This window comes from Rousettus aegyptiacus, unplaced genomic scaffold (assembly GCF_014176215.1).
Source record: "Rousettus aegyptiacus isolate mRouAeg1 unplaced genomic scaffold, mRouAeg1.p scaffold_m13_p_15, whole genome shotgun sequence".
In the NCBI taxonomy this organism is placed as follows: domain Eukaryota; kingdom Metazoa; phylum Chordata; class Mammalia; order Chiroptera; family Pteropodidae; genus Rousettus; species Rousettus aegyptiacus.
In genome coordinates, this window is record NW_023416290.1 from 20835450 (window position 1) to 20859689 (window position 24240).

Below are 24240 nucleotides of genomic sequence, written 5' to 3' on the forward strand. Positions count from 1 at the left end.
CAAATGAGGTTCTTAAACAAAGAAAAATACCACTTCTAAAAAATATAAAGAAAATACAAAGCTATCTAAATTCAAAGGAATTTGAGTCAGAATATTTACACAAATAATAATCTAGATACTTTAAAGTACAACTTCAGTTATTTTTAAATTCATTTTTAAAACCAAAATAAATCTTTTTCAAAGGTCTATTCTAATATGCAGCTAGTTGGAGAAATACTAAAAGATCTTGCTTCTTAGTGCTTTATTATTTGTTTGTATAGGCTGTTCTATTAAAATTAAAGTACCAATATTATAATGTTATAATATTGGTTAATTATTGGTTATTAACCAATATTGGTTATTAAGATTAATGCTACTTAAGTCACTTGAGTAAATGGTTCTAGGTTGAATGCTTCCCATGTGCATGCATAGATATTTTTTATTCCTCAGAATTCTGCCTTTAACCTTCACTTCCTCTGTGTTCTATTATTTACTGAAACCAAACAATGAATCAAACAATGATGACTAAAATTTGAGGACATTTTCCCTTATCAGTGTATGTTTTTCTTTTTAAAACACAGTTCTAGTTAGAAATGTGACTGGTAAATCGGCACATTTCAAAAATTCAAATAACCAACTTCTGGGGTGTTTTTTATGCTCCTATTAGGAGCACCCTGTGTGTCGGAGTTGCCCCATGGAGCAGATGAGCCTGCTCAGGGTGACAAGAAGTGTCACGGCAGTTCTCAACCTCCAAACTGCCAACCAAGTCTTAACTGCAAAAGCCAAACCATTGCTGTGATGATGAGGATGGAAGAGACAGAACGTGCACAGATCGACTTTTAGAAGGAGCTTGTTCTGGCAGCTTTAAAAACCCATGAAAATTGTCTCATTTGATATAGTGGTTGTTAAAACAGGATAAATATGGTCCCCTACAATGTCATTTTGTGCAGAATCCTTTTCTGCAGGCGTGTATTCGCACACAACTGTAACAATTTGCAGAATTCTGTCCTAGTTGGATCCTATTTTCTGAATATAGAAGAGAACCTCATAAATTCCAGAAACCACAAAAAAGTAATTATTGTAGCAAAAAAAAAAAAAAAAATGAGACAAAGCCAAAGTAATTAATCCTGAAAAATGGCCTCTGATCAAACAGTGCCCAATGTGGGTCATTTCTATTGTCAGTATTGCACTTTGCTCTGTGCCTTTTACTTAACATTGGATTAAGTATAAACTATCTTCCCCTCCACATTGAATATTAGCCTGATTCTCTTTCCACTATGATTTTTTTCCTCCATGGTTATTAGTATGTTTATTTCTGGTAGCAAAATCCATAGAGCTCTTGAGTTCTCTATTTGGAACAAAAGATCTAGAGATGTACAGTTTTTCCCTACCTTGGTTTGTATAGCCAAGCATTTCTGATATAGCAGAATGACATTTTGGCAGATGGACTTATAGCTATACTGAAAAAAGGTCATTTGGTGCTGGACTGCTGAAGCCCAAGTTAAATTCCAGCACAGACTCTGCTTTCAAGGAGCTTACAATAAAAGAAGGACAGAAAAAGTGGTTGTCCTAGGTGGACTTTCAGGGGTAATGTTTATTCTCATGTCCAGGACAGGCCCGGGTGGCTTTGCAGGGTTTTTGATGGGAACTTGAGCGAGAGCTGATTTATTTCCTTTCTGCCTCCATCAGTCCTTTCTTTTACATAACCAGCTTCTGTGAAGTAGCACAAAGAGCCCAATAGGAGGACAAATCACAGATCGTGATGTCACACGGGCACAACCTTTTTAAAATCAAGCTTAAGGATACTACCTTCATAAGTACTTGTTGGGGTTAATATAGATTTTTTTTTTTCAACTAATTCCAAGTTTAGTGAGAGATCTGAATTCATGATTTGCAAAATCCCCAATCTTATGGAAGATGAAATAAGCAGAGGCCGTTTTCAGAGAGGCAAGAGAAGTTTGAGTTCCTACACACTAAAAACAATGAAGGACAGATGTTATGGACATGCTAACATGTTCTCCTTCTGAAGCTTCTCAACCTCAAGTGGCTGTCGGCCTAACACTGAAACATCCCCTTCATCAGCCTCTCCCCGACCAAGTGCTGAATTATTAGTGCTAACATGGCCCGTTATTGCTCAAACTCAAGTCCATTATATCCTGAATGTAAGTCTTTAAATGACTTATTAGTTAATATACAATCCAGCATTACATAACACATCTACACTGCCAGAGATCACCTGTACATGTATTAAGTAGCTCTTTGAGGAATCAAGTCAGGAGAAAAAATTTGTGATATCAGTACTCAGTGGAAATCATAATAATTAAAGCTAATTTTGTCTGAAGTAGGAACCTTCTTTGGAGTCTAGTACTTTCATTGGTTCTAAGATTTTTTATAATGTCATTTATTTCAATTTGGAATTAATATGAGTTTATAAAACATCGATGGACCACAGGTCCAAACACTCCCCTTCCAGTCCAGCAACTGTTGCTACTGATACAGGCACAGCATTCAGTCAAAAGGGTGGTAGGCACTGAGTGAACATCCCAGTTTGTTGAGTTTGCAGAGCACTTTTCTCCGGCCCCGTGAGAGAGTGTGCCAACACATGTCAGGGACTCTCCCCATTTTTCCTCCTTCCTCCCACCCTCATCAGCAGAGGTAGAAACATACTTCACAGTCTATCTTTATCCTGATCACTGCTGCTTGCCAAGCATTCTGTTGTTTGTTTTGGTGTTTTCCCCACCTGTTTAGACAAAGTGGCATATGCACAGTGTGCCTTAAAAGAAAACAAAAAATTGACACTTGCTTGAAATGTTTAAAGTTCAAAGTCTGTTTTGTGCTTGAACAAGGCCTGGAAACAACATGATATCATATCTCCATTCTTGCTGCCTGATATCAGAAATAGCCTGGTGGCTCTCAAGATAATTAGAATCTAAAAGTGGCCTTTTCAGTAACTTTACCATCAGGACAGATAATGCCGTGCGCACTGAGTGAAATGCTATGAGGAGCTCAAGTCAAGGATCTCAGGGAACTGACTCATACATGTGTAGGGAAAAAAAATATTTAATAGCTGACACTTTACCTCAATGTACAGTAGTATAGAGACATGTCTCTTTGGTATTCAAAATCACAATCGAATTATTATTAGTAGAAGTCGTTGTCATTTATTGAATACTAGCTATGTACCAGGCACTGTAAATAAGCCTATATTAAGCCTTTTTAATCCTTCTAGAAACTCTGTAAAGCAGTTATTATCCCATGTTGCAGATGAAGAAACAGTAGTACAGAGATATTAAATAATGTTCGCCTAGGGGCACAGCTATTACTGTTGAAGCTGAAATTTGAATTCACATATGTTAGACTTCTTATCTTCTTAAAGATCTTGTCATTACCTGGTATACAGACTGCTGGTCCACTCAAGTTTTCACTGACTCTGATCCCGGGAGTCAGACAAAGATTTTTGGGAAATTTCATTTTTATTCCATACTTTATGGCAGACACTTACTTCTCTGAATTACATTCTCTTTATACTGAGTGCATTTCACATTTATACTCTTAATTTAATAGTTTTAATATTTACTATTTAGTAACAATTATTTTCATTTTATTTGTTTATTATTAATAACCTGCCTGTTTTGAAAACTTATTTCAAATAAGCTTTCAATCCCGAAAAGCTACTCTCAAACACCCTGAAGCAAGAATGAAATAACAAGTAGAAAAATGAAAACCAGGATTAATTACAGTGGAAACCTAGGCTGAGGGACACTTAATTTTGCACTTCCTTTTAGCCAAGTCAAAAAGAAAAAGGTAGTAGGCGATCTATCTTGTATTAATTGAAAACTTGCCAAATAGGAAAATAATGACGCCTTATTCTACCAATGTTTTAAAAATTAATTATTTTCATAATCAGAATATTTAAGGTAAAAATGATAAATCTGCCTTTTCTTAGTTTCAATACCACTTTTGAATGTAGGATGAAATTTTTAATTATTGAAACAATGTAATATTACCATTTGCCTGGAAAATATCGAAGGAAAAGAGCCACAAGCCTATCCTCTAAATGCAAGTACGATAATTTCTATATTTCCCTTTTTGTTCTTTTTCAGGGAGCAAATTTCTATCCATTTTTCCTACTTGTAAGCATAGTAGGAATGCCTGCTTTCAGTGATATATTTTTTTCTATGTTGCTACAAAGTCCTTATAATTATTATTTTACTGGTCACATAATATGCCATTAAATAGATGTAGCATAATTTCAGTAATCATTTCTCTGTTTGTGGACAACTGAGATACTTCTTATTTTATAGTAAAGATAAGGATTATAATGAATAATTATCTCAATTTTCATTTAAATAATTTATAACATTTATTAAATTACCTTTCACTACAAATCTCTTATATGAATAAAATAAATTTCTTGAAGGCAGGAACAATATATTTTTTTATTTTCTCTTTCCCAAAATCTAGTAGCTTGAAAATATTGAGTGCTTTCTCAATAATTTAATGAATAAATCATAGGTAGCATCTGTAGCTTGAAAATGGCTGAAATAGAGTCTTTGATATAGTCGGAAAGTATAAGAACCTATGCCGATCTTCAAAAAAATAACTTTAAATTTAAATTTAAATGAATAAAATAAGGATCCCAAATAGTACTTTGAGAAATTAGAATAGTAAAAGTCTTGGGGGCAGAGCTCCATGTCGGCTACAGAGTAAATGCCTCCTCCTCCTGTGGCATGCCCCCCACCCTCTCCTTTTTGTCCTCCCATTTGGAGTTTCAAGCACAGAGAGAAGTGATTCTATTGATATTGCACTGAATAAAAATCCATGCAGTAAACGTGTGATCCACCCATCTATGGGCAGAAAGGGACCCTTCTCTGATACTATGTGTAATTGTTGAATGCATCTGTGCGCTCACTTAAAGCCCATCTGTACCCTGCTACCCAAACATGCCACCGTGCTCAATCCAGTCAAGTCAGGTGCTCGGAGCAGCCGGCTGGGGCTCAGACTGTAGAAAAGCGCCTCTTTTAAACATTAGGAGTAATCAACACATGATTACTCAAGATGTATAATTATACCAACTCTAATTCTTTTCAATTTACTATTTGGAACTTTTTTTGTAAAAACTGAAATATATATTAGTGTCTTGGAATAATTGATATTTTTTTCAGCGAGATCAAATCTGCACTATTTATGGATTTTGTACTATAAAACTCTGCAGCCCAGTCACATGGCTTCTTTTTCCTAAGCCATCTGTCACAGAGGTCTGGAATTTTATGTGAATGTTGGTTGTGCAGTCTTAACCCAAGTTTTTATATTTTTTATGAAAAATGTCAGCAACTACAGTATTTAGCATTTTACTTTACATTGGTTATTAAACTTGATTACTCTATCTCTGTTTCATTGCTTCAATTACATATGAGCTATGAAGCCAATACTTGTTTTGATATGTTCATGACAGAATATATTATTATATCATGGAGAGAGAACATGGCACTGATACGGTTAATATCTTGGATTTTTGTAACCAAGGTTTATTAATGCTGGTATAAAAATGTATTTGATTTTATACAGATGGCATAAGATGTTGTGGTTACTAAGTTATTATCCTGGATAAGCTGTACTGTCAAATTCAGGGCTTAAAACTATCACAGGAGATTAAACTATTTACTAAAAAGGACAGAAAGATATGGCCAAAGCATCTTAGTACAAACATATTAGAAGTGTATTTACCTCCCATGGATATAATAAAGCATATCTATCTCATAGGCTGAGAGATTGAAAATAGGAACTTTGCAGGTAAAACAAGCCAACAGAAGAAGTGCTTTTATTTTCTAAATCAGGGGCAAGCAGTGAGTAAGCACTGAGCCCAGCTACAGTGAACCATACTGCAATGGCAGCTGTTGGGGGTTGGGGCAGGGATGGTGGAGAGGTGAGGGCACAGTGTAAATGTGGAGTTAAAATAAATCCCCTGGGAAGTAACTGGCTACCACATGCATTAGGGATTTTGCTAATGTTCAAAGAAGACTTTTTGCTTTGCCGGCCAAAAGAAAAAGGAGTGAACAAGTTGTCCAGAAGTTAAATGTGAGTTGATAATGATGGTGACAATACCAGAAAGGTATTCATTCGACTAACTTGGGAAAATGACAATCATATTTTTCCCAAATTCTGAGAGAGATTGCCTGGCAATGTGGCAATGTTCACAATTTATGAAGCCATAGAAGCCACTCTACAGCATGTACTTTGCAAAATATCCAGAGCACATGGACACATAAAGCTAAAAACAAACAAACAAAAAAACTCCACGAAACTTATCCAAAGGGATCCCAAAAATAAATGTTGTGAGAATTAGTTTTAAGTCTCATACTACATATCTAGAAAATAATCACCTTTATTCTGAAGTTTTCACTATAAAAGTTAAACCCTGAACAGTCATGCTGGCAGTTGCTACCTAAAGGCCCCCAAAGTGAATAGTGGTTTGCACATAAAATGTTACTTTCGTATTGATCTAATATTCTAATAAAAATTCTCTTTCAGCTGGTTATTTGTACATATTTCTCATGTTAGATTAATATTGTGATTTGGGGGAAGGGTGAAGTAGTATTGTGCCTTTTTGTAAGCTCAAGTATTAATGCTTTAAATGATGAATTGGGAGTGATAATTCTGCAAGCTAGGAAATAAGATTTAAAGCTAAACTTAAAAATGTGTATAACAGGTTTAGCCAATACATTTAGTACTTGGAACATCTTATTTATATTAGGCTTATTTGTTTAAACCTAGAAACAAGAAGCTCACTAATGGGACTGCTCTTAAAAGTCTGCCTAAGAGTTGAACATTAACCAAAGCAAATCAGAAAGCTAGATTTAAAATCAGATATACTTACATAAAAGCTTGCATTTAAAATTATCCCTTAAAAGCCCCACATGGCTAGGCTATAACTGCAAACTGCTTAAATGTTTTTCTGTTTCCTATTGTATACCAGGGAGCCGAGATAGAAGTGGATGAAAATGGCACATTGGACTTAAGCATGAAAAAAAATCGAATCCTGGACAAAGCTGCACCCCTAACTTCCTCTAACACTTCTATTTCAACTCCTTCCTCTTCCCCATTCAAAACAAGCAGCATTTTGGTCAATGCAGCATTCTATCAGGCTTTCTGTGACCAAGAGGGCTGGGATACGCCTATCAACTATAGCAAAACTCAAGGGAAGACAGAGGAGGAGAAAGAGGTATTGTTTCCATATGTCAATAAGTTTAAGAGAATGGTTGGAGAGTATTATTAGCTTTTTCCTCCTAAACCTTTTTACATTCCCGTTTAGATAATACATTGTTCTGTACCTTGTTTCGGATTTTGGTAAAGTGATAATTTTAGATTTCAGAAGAAATTTATAAATGAATCCAACTTTTCCTATCGCTTGCCTAAAATGATATGTTATTATATTGAGCTTTATCCCCATATGGCTGTAATTATGTGCGCTGCATGAGAGATTATATTATATATCCCTTTTGATACAGCTTCCTAAGGGGCAATGTATCATTCAACACTGAAATGCCAACTTAGGAATTCTTTCTGAATCAGAGAATAGAAGATGAAATCAATTCAGGGATAAGTAAGAATCACATCAAATTCATTTACTGAATTTTGTGAGGGAATTGTGTTAGCATAACTGTAAGATCGGCCTTCCTTATCCACAGGCATGTGTTGTGTAGTAAACTTACAATGGTTGCATCTATACTGAAGATGTACAGACTTTTTTTCTTGTCATTTTTTCCTAAATGATATGGTATAACAACTATTTACACAGCATTTACATTGTATTAGGTATTATAACTAATCTAGAGATGATTTAAAGTATATGGGAGGATGTACATAGGTTATATGTAAATACTTCGCCATGCTATATAAGGGACTTGAGCATCCATGGACTTTGGTATCTGAGGGGGTCCTGGAACCAGTCCCCTATGGATACTGAGGGGCGACTGTGTAGAGTCACTGTCTGAGGTATTAGATCACGAATGTTGGATGTCTGAATTATATCAATTTCAAAATCAAGAAAATGCATTTGTGTATTTGGTTATCTTCAAGGTGGTTTCACTCTTGAAAGCCAGATGTTGTGACTGTGTAGGAATTCATGTAGCCTTCATCTTCATAGTTTGAGCCACCTGGCTTGGCCTGATTAGCATGACTTAGTGTCATTCAAAAGAATTCATAGCCAGAACTCTCTGTAGTTTAGACTCTACATCACTGCAAATGTGACCCAAATTATTGCAGTAAGTAATTCTGTTTCACTGTTTGTCAGAGAAATTATTGATACTTGCTAGTGTACACGTTTTAAGAACTGAAAGGGCCATTCTCTGAAAGCGTGCGCCACCTTTTTCAGCTTTTTGAAGTTCAGGGACTTTGAGAGGGAGACTAATTTGATTTTATCATATGCCTTAACATCTCAGAGCATAAGTTGACAAAAACAGTAGCGATCACAGGATTGGGTTGTTTCCGGTCCCCTTCTGACTGCCCCTCTCTCCCTCCCTGCCACCTTTTCTTCCTTCCTTCCTTGAGCACACTTTCACTGGTGTCTATATGTCCAGGCAGTAAGATAGGTCCCGTGGACGTTAACACCGAAGAGGACATGCCTCCACCACATGTGTGCTTAGTCTGGTAGGAGGACTGACAAATAACCAGACACGTTGACAAATGGAGTAATGTGAACAGGCACAGAACATAGAAAGGAAGAAATGGTCAACTCTTTGTGCCGCGGTTGGGGTCGGGTTCCTGGAGGAGTGCCCCAAGGACCCAATGCAGGCCCTCTGTCATCACCACGCACACCTTCCAGAAAAGGGAGAAGGAAATCTATGCCACAGCGGCTTCTGATTAGATTCTGTCATACTGGTTTTAGTCATTTTATTCTGCATGGCTTTTTAAAATCCACCTAAAGTATTGAGGAATGGTCTTAATTAATCTATCGTAAAACTATTTTAGAAGAACAGTTTCTTAATTTATGTTTGACTTTAATAAGTATAATACTGACCCTCGCAAAGTATAAAAGCTGGTTTGCCTTAAGCGATGACCACAAACTGGCAAACATGTGTTCCTTCCCTCTACCACATTCCCACTGCTGCCTTACCACTTCAGGCTTGTTCAAAAGAATAGAAGTTACACCTGGCTTTCTGGATTTTTATCATCCAGAAATCTGGTGATAATCACTTTAATTCATCAAGCACAGTCAAGATGAGATCATAAGTGTTGGTTGATTCAATCTCATTCTATACAAGTCAGCTTTAGAAAAGGGAGGTTGACCCTCCAATTCACAAGATTGCTTAGTCTCCAGCTGATAAGACCGTGGTATAGCCCAACTTGCACCACTAATGGGGGAACCAACTCCTAGTTACAAGATCCATTGATGGGGTTCAGTAAAAGTCATATGAACAACAGTACTTTACAAGGTAAGCATGACTGCATCCTTATTCTTGGATGATTCTTATTAGAGTAAAACCCACTGTGTTTCAGAGCATCTCAAGGCCATATGCCAGGTAAGACTTAGGCTTCCTGTCCTCATTCTTGCTATAAGTGGGCCATGGTCAATGTTCACCAGAAATCTTCTTTCTATTCATATGCAGAATCAGATGTACAAATCTAGTCCTGAGACATAATGAAACAAATTTGAGAAAAGTGGCTCTCATTTCCATTTAGGGTCTTGTGTTGTTTGGCATTGTCTATAATTTTTTTGCCCTCAGGAGCAATGTCAAATTGCTTCTCCTTTATTCTGAGAGACTTCTCCCATTTGGGGGTCTAGTTTGTACATCAAGGACCTTCGTGGCTACACTTCTTATCACTCAGCCAGAAATTGAAGTCTTGTAATAAATATTTTAACTTTACTTTCCAATCTTATTTTTTGCATAATTTTGAAAAACATCTGGATTCACCTGGGCAGACATGGATCCAACTAGAGTATGTTCTCATCTAATGATTATATGTCTGTGACTGTGTTTTATTTCCCAGCAAATTTATGGTGAAAAAAAAAATGGATTGGTTTAGATTAGATTTCCGCTCTTTTCAGAATGGCTTACTTCAGGTGTGATAGTACAGAATTTTGCTGCTCCGACTGGCAACCTAGGTATTCTGAAATTCGAACTTAGAAACTATATAGAAATTCGATGTCATTAAGAGTAACAAAGAGAAATTTGAAAATGCTGAGTGAGTTCTTAGAGTCAAAGTGCTTGCCCTAGGTTTCAGATGACAACAGATTTTTGAAGTTTATTGTCACAGTTATATGAATATGGGTGACTCATTGCTGGGGGAAGCTACAGCCAGTGAGGAGACACATAAGAATGCTTTTGGAATACTGTAACTCCTGAGTACACTTTCTCACCTTTTGTTCTTTGTTTCATCGTCTGCACCAAGGTAGCCTACTAATAGAGAGTATTTTTCATATCTTGTTCTGAATCTTAAAACAGAAATGTGATACTTGACAGGTATTATTTTGAAAAAGTAGATTGTGTTTATTGCCCTCATTGCAAAGATAGCAGAGGGCTACCGCTCCCAGTAAGAATAAAGATAAGAGATCTTTATAGAAAGTGTCTCATTATCCTAATAATCATCATCAAAGTTTTAGAGGAGAAAATTGAGCCTGGGCCTGGGATTCCCTAAAGAGGAGAAAAAGAAGAGAGAAAAAAGGGAGAAATAAAAGAAAAAAATACACCCCAAAATGGAGACGACTAGGAAATATTGAGAAAAATTAGAAAGGAAAGAGAAAGTGAGAATAATGAAGAAATGGTATGTGGCAAGGTGTGGTGGAGGCAACCGTGGTCTACAATGCTTCTATGACAGTAGGATCTAGATCCACAGAATGTGACCAGGGATTTGTCCATGCTTGTCATTTCCAGTGAGATGTACTGGGATGGTTGCACGCAGCCTAGAAGACTGGCTTGTAATCTGTTCTTGCTTCCACACCCACATCCTTCCTGTTGCCACCTCTGCAACATCCCCAAACCACCCCTCCCCCCACATCACACACACACACACACACACACACACACACACACACACACAGAAATTGAGTGATTATTTCTAATTCATTGTTATCTAGCTCATATGCACAACAGTTGCTTAATTTTGGTGGTAATTTTCAGAAAATATTGTCTGTCTCTTTCAGTGAAATAGCCTGTCCAGATGCCCCCTAAAAAAAATCCTGAATCTGGAAAAAACTCAAAATATCTCAAAAGGAAAATACTGAGAAATAACTAGGGCTGTCAGTTTCATTCAACTGTCAGTTCTCCAAAGATTTCAGGGCTTGAAATGTTAAAAGTGCCAGATGCTATTATCTGTTATTCATGTTACCATTATGTTCTGATCTTTACTGAAACCAATATAAACTTCCATCTGTACGTTAAAGGAATTTTATTGTATCCATATACTCTCTAAACACGTACATATATGTCACATTCTTCTTCACATAGCCATAGGATGAAATTATTATTTTCAAAATGATACTTTAAATTTTGAAAAAATTCTCGTAAATGATACTCGCTTATTTTTTACTAAGTGCTATTTAGGAATTTATCTGATATAAAATATTTCTGTGACAAAGTTAAAAATTCTCTTAGTGATGGTCACCTGCATTTTAATACATATGCTTGCTGCAAGTTTTTTAAGGGTGGTATGTTAAGCAAGGAAAAGGGAACAAAACAATTCATAATGCAATTGCATATGTAGCACTCTATAGTTTTTAAAAGAAGTTAATAAATACTTGAAAGATCATAGCAAATGAAATTACCTTATTTAAACATTACCACAAATTAATATACCAAATTAAATACAATATATTCTGTAAGCATTATATTTGTATGTATTTTAGTCGAATAATAAACTTTCATAATTGATCATTTTTTTCAAAATCCCCTATTCCTTTGCTTTCCATAATGTATAGATTCAGCACTCAAACAACAGCTGATAACTATCATATGTTTGTCTATAAATGTGCAGACCTTCTTAGGGATATTTTATTCTTAATTTTATAATAAACAAAATAATCGAATGTTTATTTTTTTAACTATATGCCATTTTTGTGAAAAATTTAACATCTAAACAGAAAAACAAAGGTTGTTCCACAGTGAGACTTAATATTGGATTTAGCATTTGTATCTACTTTCCAAAAGCCAAGACATTTTTGAATTACAGTGGAAAATACTACCCAGGCTGAATCCAGATAACACCAAATGTAACGGATGGTGGTATTATTAGATTTAAGGTCTTATATTTGTAAATTGCTTCACTTTAGGCATTTCCACAGTAAAATTTGAAAAGTGTAAGTATCATTCATCTATTTTTGCTACAGACTCCATGGAAGTAGCCATTAAAATAGCGCTTCTCTTTGTATCTTAGCAGGCAACTATTATCAAGCACCCATTTCTCTGTTTTTAAATGATATATTATTATCTGCTACTATTTTCAAACATTTATCAATAAAATAAAATGGAATACTTAGCACTATACATAGTATGAAGAAAGAAATTGTATCAAAGTAGGTTTTATTAATTTGGTCTGAAAGCAACATTCCTTGAGATAGTTATTAATGTACTTACCACTGTATGATCTTGTGTAAAATAATTGATTGAATTGTTATCTAAGTGATTAAGGAAAGAAATTAATTTATCTTTATGACTGAGATCAAGGTTTAAAAATTTTTTTGGTTGGAAAAATTCAGAGATTTTGTTTTCCCATTGTTTTTGAGTATAGACTCAGGATTACTTTAATTATGTTTTGCCATCGCATTTTTATTTTCATTTGATTTAAATAAGATTTAACTTGAAAAATTCAAAATAGTTTTATCATCTTAAATAGATTACTACTTTTGAGAATTAGAATAGTTTTTCATATTAGTTAACCTCATTTTAATATTAAATCAAGAAAGTATTATATTTACTAGATTTAAACAATGATAAAGTAAACTAATTATGTGATTATCAAAATCCATCATTAATATTCTGTAAGATAATATATCAGATGGTAAATAAATGATTTGAAAGGATTAATGAGTTTTCCTTATGAAATCAAGATCAGTATTAAGCTTAAAAGGAGGCCATGAAAATTAGTGATAATCCGACAAGAAATTTCATCCAGTAAGTAAAAGCATTACAAGATACCAATTTAGCAAAAGAGATAACTTAAGAAACGCAGGAAAAGAAGTGAGAATAAAAGCAATTGCCCACAAAAATCAAATTAAATGCTTAAATGTTGAATACCCAGTTATTACATATTGGAACAAAAAATTTAAATCTTAATTATTTGTATATTAGAAAGGACATTTTGTTGATGTAAATTTACTTCCTTGTCTGTTTAAAAATTTGTGTGATTTATTTTTGCAATATTTCTTTGTTTTGCCAATGACTACTGTGTACATAAAGAAATAGTCCTATTTTCTCTAGGAAACATTCATTATATAATAAAACCTGAACTATATTAAAACATTAACTCAATTATATAACTGAAGAAATGCCTCTGTAGTTACATTTGCCAAAATGTGAAATTTTTAAGTGTCCCCGTGTATTATAATTTCTCGTTCTTCACTGAAGACAAAAGCCCATAACTATCAAGATATATCCTTATAGTCATTCTCTTATTTATTTGTGTACAAATCCTAGGAGGAATTTCAGTTAAGTCTTTAAGCCAAAATTCAAGTTTGACACTGATAACTTCAAATGTAACTGTCTTCCTAGGGTTCCCTAATGATTTCTGTGCTTCTGTATTTTTTCTCCAGAAAGACCCAGTGAGCTCTCTAGAAAATTTAGAAGAAAAAAAGTTTCCTGGAGAGGCCTCCATACCAAGCCCTAAACCCAAGCTCCATGCAAGAGATCTTAAAAAAGAACTAATCACGTAAGTGATTCAAAATGGCATACTCTGTGAGATTCTGGAAATGAGAGACTTAAGTTCATAATTTTGAGTAATAACATTTTGACTTATGTAATTGACTTAAGGAATATTTTAGGACAATTTCAACCAGTCAATTGTTAAATATTCTATATATATCTAAACCATTGGTCAGAACTAAGAAGCTTATGAAAAAAAAGTATACATGGCATGATCTCGTGCTAAGAGAATTGAAAGTCTAATTGATTAAGAAAAAAAAAAAAACAATATAAAACAATTAGAAATGTTTATGCTTTGATCAGAAATTCTTAATCTGACATCTACTGATCCCAGATTTTCTAAATCAGAGCTTTGGGGAGTTTGTAAAGCTTTTCAAACTTAATGCAAATTGCTATTTGGGTAAGAGTTCATGGTTTTCATCACATTCCCCATGGGTTCTGTGACTCAGAAGAGTTTACAGACCAGAGCACCTGACAGCAGTAAGTAGTAGTGAAGACTGCAGCAGACTTCTGAGTGGGAGGGTAAGACACGCCGAGCAGGGTCATGGCTTCCTGGAATAGAAAGCCATGAGCTGAGCCCTGAACACCACCAGACCCGGAGAGAAAGCAGACACAGAATCCAGCAGGACGGACGAGGGCCCTCAGAAGAGTAGCCTGGTGGCAGGTTTCACATGAACAAGCCACATAGTGTTTGAGCAGAAAAGCAAACTGAGTATGTAGCATTTTAGGGAGAGCAGTATACAGACTTATGTTGAGAATGGATGAATTGGGGACTATCTGGAATAAGGAAGATCATCTAAAATGTTGCTGTAGAGATTTAGATGATGTGTAGAGGGAGGAAGTAGAAAGAAAAGTGCAGAGTGGTCAACACAAAATTAGAGGACCCACATTCTGCTGAAACCGGAGACGGAAAGAAAAAAAAAAAAAGACACAATACAGAAATGAGGCCACTTAGAGGAAGAGATATAAGGAAATGATTGTCATGGAAGCTATAAGCTGAAAAATTCCAAAACTGGGCTTTGATTTTATCAGATGCTACTGGAAGTTCAGGGAGGTGAAATTAGAAAGCTAGACAACCCTTTGGAAGAGTCTGATGAATAATGGAGGCCAGCCAGCAGGTGGGGCGCGGAGGCAGAGAGGAGATTCAGAGCATTGTGTATACTGTGCAGGTGGTGCCTCCAAATTACTGCAGTGGTAACAACTAGGATTGTGAACTTTACCCACAAAAACTCACACATTCTTCTTTTTTTAACCCTGAAGATCTCTAACCGTACGTTGTTAGAATTCAGAGTGCGATTCATACGGCTTCCTTTCGGATACTAGTTCATCTGGGCTATCGCCGGGACAGAAGTCCTGAAATTCTCCACTTTAGCTTCCTGTTGTGGCGCAGGGGAGATAGAGATATGAAGATAGACATTAATTAGGGAAGGAGGAGGAAGAGAGAAATGGGGAGGAGGAGGGCGTTTCAGACCAAGACAAGGCAAGAACCTTGGCTTTTTTGCATTTATATCCTCAGCAGGTAGTATAGTCTTGGCTGGGTTGTGTTTGAGTGAGTGAGTGAGTGAGTGAGTGAGTGAGTGAGTGAGTGAGTGAAATGCAGGAAATATTTTCCATGTGTAAATGATTAAATATTAAAGTATATTTATACCCAAGTATATTTAAAGCTGCCAAGTAATGAAGGTTTCTAGCAAAGAGTGACCCTTCACTTAGCCACCAGTGTCTATACCGCTATTCTGTATCCTTTTGCATAAAAATATTTAAATTTTCCCAATAAAAATTATTTTTAAGCTCTCTCCTGTTCCAGCTTCTACCCAACCCCCTATTTCTTCTTTTATAGCAAAATTCAAGAAAATCGTTGCTACTGTGAGACTCAGTTTCTATCTTGAATCTTTCCCAGACAGACTTTCACTCATTGTTTCTGCAAAACCATTCTTAAGTTCTCCAGGGAACCCCCATCTGGATGCTCGTTCTTTGTTCTCTCGTTCCTACTTGGGGCAGCATGTGACAGAGCTTATGCCTCCCTCCTTCTCAATCCATTTTCTACACTTGGCTTATAGGATACCACACCTGAGGACTCTTGTCCCTCCTCACCTCTGCCCCTTCACAGACTCCTATGCAGTCTCTGGAGACGGCAGTACCTCAGGGCTCAGCCTGGAACCTCTTCTCTCCTCCATCTACTCTTTTCTCCTTTCTCGGTGTTAGAACCATCTCAACTCTGAGGACTCCCAGGCTGGCATCACCAGCTGGGACCACCAGACCCACTTCCAACAGTTCACATGCATGATGAGCTAGCTCTTCTCTTCCTCTAGGACTCTCAGTCTCCACCAGCACTCTCTTCGCTGTGCTTTTCTCCCAAGGCCCGAGGGCCTTGCAGTTGCTCTTCCCTCTGCCAGAGTGCTCTTCCCACAGATCTCCGTAGGATGTCATCTTCTCCCTCAGCTGCTCTCTTAACCGTCACTTAGCTGAGAGGTCTTCGTGGCTACTGTAGTCACCTCTCCCATCCCCAGGCCTGATTTTCCAGATCTCCTTTTCTCCTTCAGCATTTATCTCTAGCTAACATACTTAAACACTTTGCTTCATTCATATTCTCTTTCGTCTGCTTCCCCCACTAGAACAGAGGCCCCAGGAAGACAGCGGTGTTCTTCTTCCATCTGTTTTGTTCTCTTCTATGTCCACACCATTGGTACATATTTACTGTGCTGACTCTTATTTCCCCAACTACATGGACAGTGACTTAGGATCAGGGAACGCATACCAATTGCTATTGCCAAGTAACAAGAGTCTTGCATATAGGAGGTGTTCAGTAAAATTATTTGTAGTACAGCATCAATTTACTTTATTGACATGTGAGCAATATTTAAATAACCATAGACTTTGCATTCTTTCAGGATTGCAGTGATAAACATTATTGGCTCAAATACTATGCTCCCTTCTTAGTTTAATATTCACCTGAAGCTCGGCGGCTGAAACAACATGATGAATGGTACCAAACAGACTAGAATTTCAATTTCACTGAATACTGTTTCTTCCAAAGAGGTGACTTAAGTCAGTCATGTATTTATTTCCTTCTGGAACTACTATTCAAAATTTTAAATTTTATCATGGATTTTACTTCTACATATTTTTAATATCTTGAAAACATATTTTTTGAAGATAGATTTTTGAAAATTGACAGTCATTATGAACTAAATGTATGTAAAAGATTGATAATTAACCTGCATTACCATTTCAAAAATGAAAATGAAGTGTGATTATTTTGTAATAGATAATTCTTATTGGCCTAAAAGTAAATACAAAAGAAGAAGGGTTCTAAAAATATTGAACAATTTTTGAAATATATTCATGAATTCCTAGGACATTAATGCTCTGGAGACCTCATGGTTCTCACCTCATTTTACAAAAAGCTAAGTGATTCAAGAGATGTCACCTATATGTGTCTATACTGGTACACTGATTTTGTGAGAGCCTCTCTACAGTTTCGCCCTGTCCTTATTATATTTTGTTTTGTTCTAACAGATAAATGTACCTTAATTGCTTACCAAACAATGTTGGTTGAAATAAAATTTTTAAATATTGATTAGCACAAATTTGCTTAAATTTGAATGTCACTTACTCAGGGAACTGGCTAGTTTCATTTCTCTGATTCTTTCTCTTTGATACTTTCTTTTGCAAACCTTCCCAGAATATATTACCCAACTGGTACTTGCACATGTTATTGTGTAAAATTTTTATCAGAGATTTGTAATTAAAGCTGTAACAGAATCTGAAACAGAAGCTTTTCTCAATGTACCACCACCCCAATCCTTGCTTGACCTCTTTATACCATCAACCCTAAAAAACAATAATAATTAGCTGATAATTAAGTGCATACTGTATTATCATATTTCCTAAGTAATTTTATAGCTGATTGGTTCAAAAATCACTAACACTTCTTGCCTTTCCTGGCTGTGTTAATAGGAGTAGTAATTAAAGATAAAATAAGAAATAAAATACAGTAAATGCAATGCTGTTTTGAACACTAGATGGCGATGTGTTTCCAAAAATAAGTATTCTCAGGAATTACAATCCATCTCTCACCCTCTGATATTTTAGTTGTATAATATTCAGAAAAGATCGTTCCTCAATTTAGTGGACGAATGGCATTAGTAAGATTATTCAGCTCAAATGTTAGTCATTGTTCATTTTTTACTTACTTGTTTACATATGTTTATAGCTAGCTCACAGGGGGAAAAAAATACTTAGAAGGTGTCATTTTAGAAAATCTTGGATGCTGTCACTCTCCCCCTAAATGTCACTTCAAAAGAGTAAATTGTGTATTCTATACATATGTGGATAAACCTTCACTTTACACAGGATGTCAGAGAAACCAGAAGCATGGATGATGTACAGGAAGCTCTGACTATTAACACCACCACAAGTAGCACTGAGTAGGCTGGGGTCAATCTGCTTACTTCAAATTAATGACTTTTGAGTAGCATCAAAGGACAGTTAAGGACTGAGAAACTCAGGAAACTATCAACTACGGATGTAAAACTGCTCAGGATAATGATCCTACATTATTTTAAAAACACACATAAAATGCACAGAATGTGACCAGCTTCTGAGATAAAATGGCACAGACTTTGGTCTTCAGCAGATGCCCTGGAGAAACCTATTGTTCGTTTAGGTTGTTAATCACCAATTGTCTTTGTTGGGTTCAAACTTTGGATGAAACTGATAGCAAGCTTTTTAATAAATTTCTTATCTACTTCTGAAGTGTCAGCAACTTTCCCACCTAAAATATCAGTTTACATTTCAGTCAAATGTAGTATTTTCAAAGATTTTCTTCTTTTCCAGATATTTTCTATTTATGAAGTTATTATATTGCCTGTCTCTTAAAAATTCACAAAAATATGAACTCTGTTGTATAATGGGTGGTGATATTCCTAAGAGCCACTCTCATTATAAAGCATGGGCTTATGATATTTATTTTTTTTAACACATACTTTCAAAGAAATAAAACACCGTTGATTGTTTAATTGCAACATCACTAAGACATATATTTTATGTCTTCCTTTCCTACATCCTTTGAATTAGAGAATTGGGTATGATGCTGAGAGTTAACTACTTAAGATCATGCTAGTTTTCTTTCCACTGGTCTACTGGTAGCATAAATCCTAAATTCAGTAGCTTCCGAATGACCTATACCGTGTTAACTGATCTTGAAAAGAGAAGCTACCTTGTAACAAATCAAACAGAGCTAATGACTCCATGAAATGTACTTGACTCTAATTATACGTATTTTTATTGACTCAGCTGTCCAACGCCGGGATGTGATGGAAGTGGCCACGTCACAGGAAACTATGCTTCCCATCGCAGGTACCTAATAACCTGGTGTGCAGCCAGCTTTTCATCAACGTGTTCCAATTTAAATACTATTCTTGCCGATTCTAGAAAGATATTATCTGGAGCAGGAATTGGAGAGAGAATGGGTTTTGGTTTCTTTGGTTTTTCAGAAATAAAGCTGTTAAATCTTCAGTCTTTTCACTTATATGGTACAGAAATCATGATTTTTGGTCAAAACTAGTTTCCCGATCCTGTATTCCAGGTTACAAACCAAACTTAGAGTTTCTGTTAGGGCTTTTGTTGGGTCCAACTTTAGGACTCGAGTGAAACAAAGGTAAGACGACAGTGTGACTGGAGTTGACTGTTTACTCTGTAGATGTGGCATCCTCAGCCCTGGGCAAATGACAAGTCAATGCTTAGAGAGGTTAAACAATGACAAAAGGCTGTGCTTAACCTTTCCACTTACCTTCTTCATAGATGTGATTTGCTTTCCCTTTTGGCGCTGATTTAAACTCTTAAGGCATCATCTCTTGATGATGCAATAGCAATAAACTCCCCGTCAGTAATAATTGAATCACTGAGTTCTAGAACTGGGGAGTCTCATTGTTTTAAAGCCTTTCATTTAATAAATAACGAACCTCAGTCTATGAGAAATAATTGAGGTGCCCACAAGCCCAAACTGGGTAGAATATCAAAACTGGATTCAAACCCAGCTATTTTGTCCCTAATCCCCAGTCACTGGAAAATTTAAGATATTCACAGACTCGGGATGCCATTTAAATTGGATTTGTATATGTCAGTGTTCTGTATTTTGTTTTTGTTTTTCTCATCTCTCTTTAGTGTTTCTGGATGTCCTTTAGCAGATAAGACTCTTAAATCCCTCATGGCTGCCAACTCTCAAGAGCTAAAGTAAGTGTGGGAAGAATGACCTCCTTGCCCTCGTTCACCGTGTGGGGAACCGTGTTGGGACTCTCCTCATTCGGAACCAGTCACTAACAAGTAGTAAATCATGTCTCACTAAAGTTATGACCAACAGACTCTTTCACCAAAAAGTTCAAACGACTAAAACCAAATCACTGTTAGTTAATTAATTAGCTTACTTGGGGATTTTGTTTTTACGGTCATTTTTAAAGCAATGATGTAATAGTTCAACAAAATATTTTTTCTGCTAATTTCAGAATTTATATAATAAATCAGACCTATGAAGGTGGGCAAACCACTTTTGTAATCTGATTTTAAGAAAGTTGCATATTATTTCTTATATCTTCTTTATTCCAAATTTCTCACTTGTTTATTTTTATATCTTGTTATATATAGAATAAAAAGTTATAATCTACCTTATATCCTCTAAAATTATAATTGAGCATATGTTTTAAAAAGATAACTTATTTAAGTTTTTATCTAAAAATTAAAAAAATAAATTTATAAAAAATATAAAAAATCAGAGTTTTAGTACCAAAAATAGTAAAGGGAACAAAGAAATATACAACTTTTCTCATTTTCAAAGTGTGAAGTACATTGATTTTGTCAGTATAGATTCTATACATCTATATTGGCTGCCACTTTTCCAGACTAAAATATAAGAATGCTAAGTAAAGATTCATTTTTAACAGATTGAAAACAGAAAAGTTCCAGGCATATTTACTCAATCTTACTTAATCTTACTTGCTCAATACTTACTTATTCAATTTTACTAAATTGCTCTAAACTTCTACATTGCTATATCTTAATAATAATTATCAGTTCTCTTAAGTATTTTCCCTAAACATTATATCTAGGAATAAAGTTTGATAATAAATTTAAAACATGTGTATTGATAGGTCCTCTTGCAATCTCCAGTATCTATGTGTTTTACATAGTAACCTAACAAGTAGCAGCTTTAGATATTTTCCATACATAGAAGAAAAAGAGCTATTTCATTGACCTCTTCTCTAGATTCTCGAGAATTCCAAAACAGGATTACTGGACACAGATTTTTCCATAATTGGGATATGCTAGCAAACCATTATTTTACTATAAATGTTAATAGAAAAACTAGCATTCAGCCTTTCTTACAATATGGAATACATATTACATCTGAAAATGGTTGACTAAAGCCTCGGGGCAGGTTTCTCTCATTAGCTTAAAGAGATATATGCTGATTTTATATTTCATTTGAAAAAAAGCATTTACTCCTATTTTCTGCCTCAGGCTTGAATATAAAAGCATTTCCATGACAGTTAAGTGAGGGTAGAGTTTAAGAAAAAAGATAGCATTCACATTTTCATTATTATTTTGGATTATTATTTTTTCCAAACTCTTGTTTGGATAGAAATCTGAACCAGGGTGAGCATACAACTGAAATAATAACAAAGATAATTTCTACAAGAAACTTCAGAAGAGGAAATATTTTATGACAGCTTACTTGTTTTCATTAATATTTAGGATTTTTTTTAAAAGGGAACAAAAGGGTGAGAGTCTGTTTAAATTACTGTATTCATGTATATTTTGAAATCTATTTCTCATCAGTATTCCAAGTAGAATTGGATTTTCCCTCCTCTTTACCCCTCCTCATTCCAAATTTAATGGTTGATTGTCAATAACAGTCATTGGTAGATTTTCCAAGAGGCCATTTAAGTTGGGCCATGAGACAGAACAGACCAGGTGCAAATGACTTAGGTTCTAAGGCAGCCGCAGTAATGTGCCAAGTCTCTGGAATTCACCTATACCACTGCTCATCCAATTTTAATGGATTACCATGGTAGTGGAGCATGGCAAAGAAAATAAATTGTGCACAAAAACAATTTGGAAAACTATTTTTTCTTTAATAAAAGATAAGAACTTTACATGATGTAGACAGAAGCCCAGCAGTGAGTTGTGGGCCCAAATTCTGGTTCCTTCCAAAATAAGGTTAAAAAAAAAAAAAAAAAAAAAGAATGTAGGATAACAACTAATACGTTGTCTACCAAGCATCACACAGTAGCTACATATCTTAAATTCTCTTTAAAAATGGATTGTTAGCAATAATCTAATTTAAGCAAAAAAACATCCCACAAAAAGCAGCTCATTCCCTTTCATTCTATTTGAATGCATCGTGACCCTCCTCCTCCCACTACAACCACTAGGCCTGTGCTCTGTTCCTGTGTTTTCCAGGTGTCCAACCCCAGGGTGTGATGGTTCAGGGCATGTGACTGGGAACTATGCTTCCCACAGAAGGTAGGATGGATTTCATTTCTAAAAAATGAAATCAGTGTCTGCAGCAGGGGCCACAGAAATCACATGGTTTTGTTTTGTTCTTTTTTGGGAACATATTTTAGTTTGTCCGGCTGCCCTCGTGCCAGGAAAGGTGGTGTCAAAATGACTCCTACGAAGGAAGAAAAAGAAGACCCTGAACTAAAGTAAGTGCGGCAGTTGAGGCAGCAGCGTCCGGGTCAGTAGCTTGTTGGTCAAATGGGCGAGGCCTTGGTCCACATGCGACTGAGCACCGATTGCATTTCAGGGGAGGTGTACCCTAGCAAACGTGAAGACACTTGAAGCAGCAGTCAATATTTGGAGGCTCCAGAGAAATTTCCCATTCCTAGCTTGTTTCCACAGTTCTTAGATAATGTAAAAGAAAAAGGAGGAAGATCATATTTTTTCCAATTGTTTTCAAGGAAAGTTGCATTGAGGAAGCACTACAGAACAACAAATTGGCAGCATTTTTTTCCCTGAAATTTTGAGTTTTCTTAAGGTGAAATTTCATCGAAGTTAAATTCCCTTCTTTGAGACATAAACTACCAAGTCTTGGATGATATATGCAGATATCAATGTAGAAATTTAAATTGCTCATTCTACAGCATTTCTAAGTACAACATTTAGACAATTTGGAAACTAAAATTCCAGTGTTTTGAGCGATATGCTATTTAACAGAGGGCAAGACAGTTGATGTTTTATACCCTTGGTCTTTGTTTGGAGGCAGTCTGACACAGTGCTCACCTGGGTGGCTAGGGCTAAAAATGGTGGGCGTGAACTTGACTCCGCTTCTTGTAAAATGGATGGAAAGTTACCTAAGTTTGATAAGTCTCATATTCTCCACCTATAAAATGGGATAATAACACTTTGTTCCATAGATTTGCAGTGAAGATTACAAGAGATAATGCATGAAAATTGCTTAGCTCAGAGCCAGTGGACCATCATTACTGCTAGTACAATGCTATTTTGCTAGTTGTAGTGGCATCTTTTAAAACTAGGTAATTTCACTATTTGTCTTCCGTATAGTATGGGGTCACCACTGCCTTCTTATTCACTCAGTTACTGTACTTTATGTTAGTTTTCCAGCCTCTCCCAGCTGGTAATGTCTCTGCTGTGTCTCTCTAGATGTCCTGTGATAGGTTGTGACGGCCAAGGTCACATATCAGGTAAATACACATCCCATCGCACAGCTTCTGGCTGTCCCCTGGCTGCCAAGAGACAGAAGGAGAATCCTCTCAATGGGGCCCCCCTCTCCTGGAAACTGAACAAACAAGAACTACCACACTGTCCCTTGCCAGGCTGCAATGGGCTGGGCCATGTAAATAATGTTTTTGTCACCCACAGAAGGTAACATTTGTTCTCTTTTTGTTGTGTTGTTGTTGTTGTTGTGATTGTTTTTCACTTGGGCTGCTTTGTGTGGAGGGGAGGCACCCTCCTCAAGGTCATAAATTACAGCACTTTAGATGTTATAACAATAAGTCTTGCCGGTTAGACATTTGACGAGTTTGAAGAATAAAAACTATTTTCTCTATTTCTGAAATTTCACTTACAATTTTCAAGTGTTGTAGAAAATGTGCATTTGTTTTCTGTATTCTAAAATATTGCTTATGCTGCCGTTTTTTAATGGTTCAGTCTTTTAATGGTCCACTTCGGTTCCAAGTGGTTATATCTACTCTATTATGTAGCGTAATTGTAAACTTTCACTTTATATATTTGTCATTCCCTTCCTCTCATGAACGAGCTCAATTTCAGGCCAAATTGTAGTTGTTTTGCTACTGGGAAGATCTGACTCATCCCCAGCAGCCAGAAAGAAAATGACACAGCAACTACTAAGTGTACAACAGGATGAGGAAGATTTAGAAAACCCTTT

General features: G+C 35.9%; 1 protein-coding gene across 2 annotated transcripts in view; it reads left to right on the plus strand.

Annotated features, from left to right (window-relative positions):
* Positions 1-24240, plus strand: part of LOC107518244 (ST18 C2H2C-type zinc finger transcription factor) — a 124248-nt gene that overhangs the window by 82541 nt on the left and 17467 nt on the right. For both annotated transcript variants that reach the window (XM_016159738.2, XM_036232851.1), the window contains exons 12-18: positions 6956-7201; positions 13727-13842; positions 19131-19193; positions 20001-20069; positions 22293-22355; positions 22457-22537; positions 23496-23717. In XM_016159738.2, the coding sequence (XP_016015224.2) occupies positions 6956-7201; positions 13727-13842; positions 19131-19193; positions 20001-20069; positions 22293-22355; positions 22457-22537; positions 23496-23717 (860 nt within the window). The remainder of the gene's footprint in view (positions 1-6955; positions 7202-13726; positions 13843-19130; positions 19194-20000; positions 20070-22292; positions 22356-22456; positions 22538-23495; positions 23718-24240) is intronic.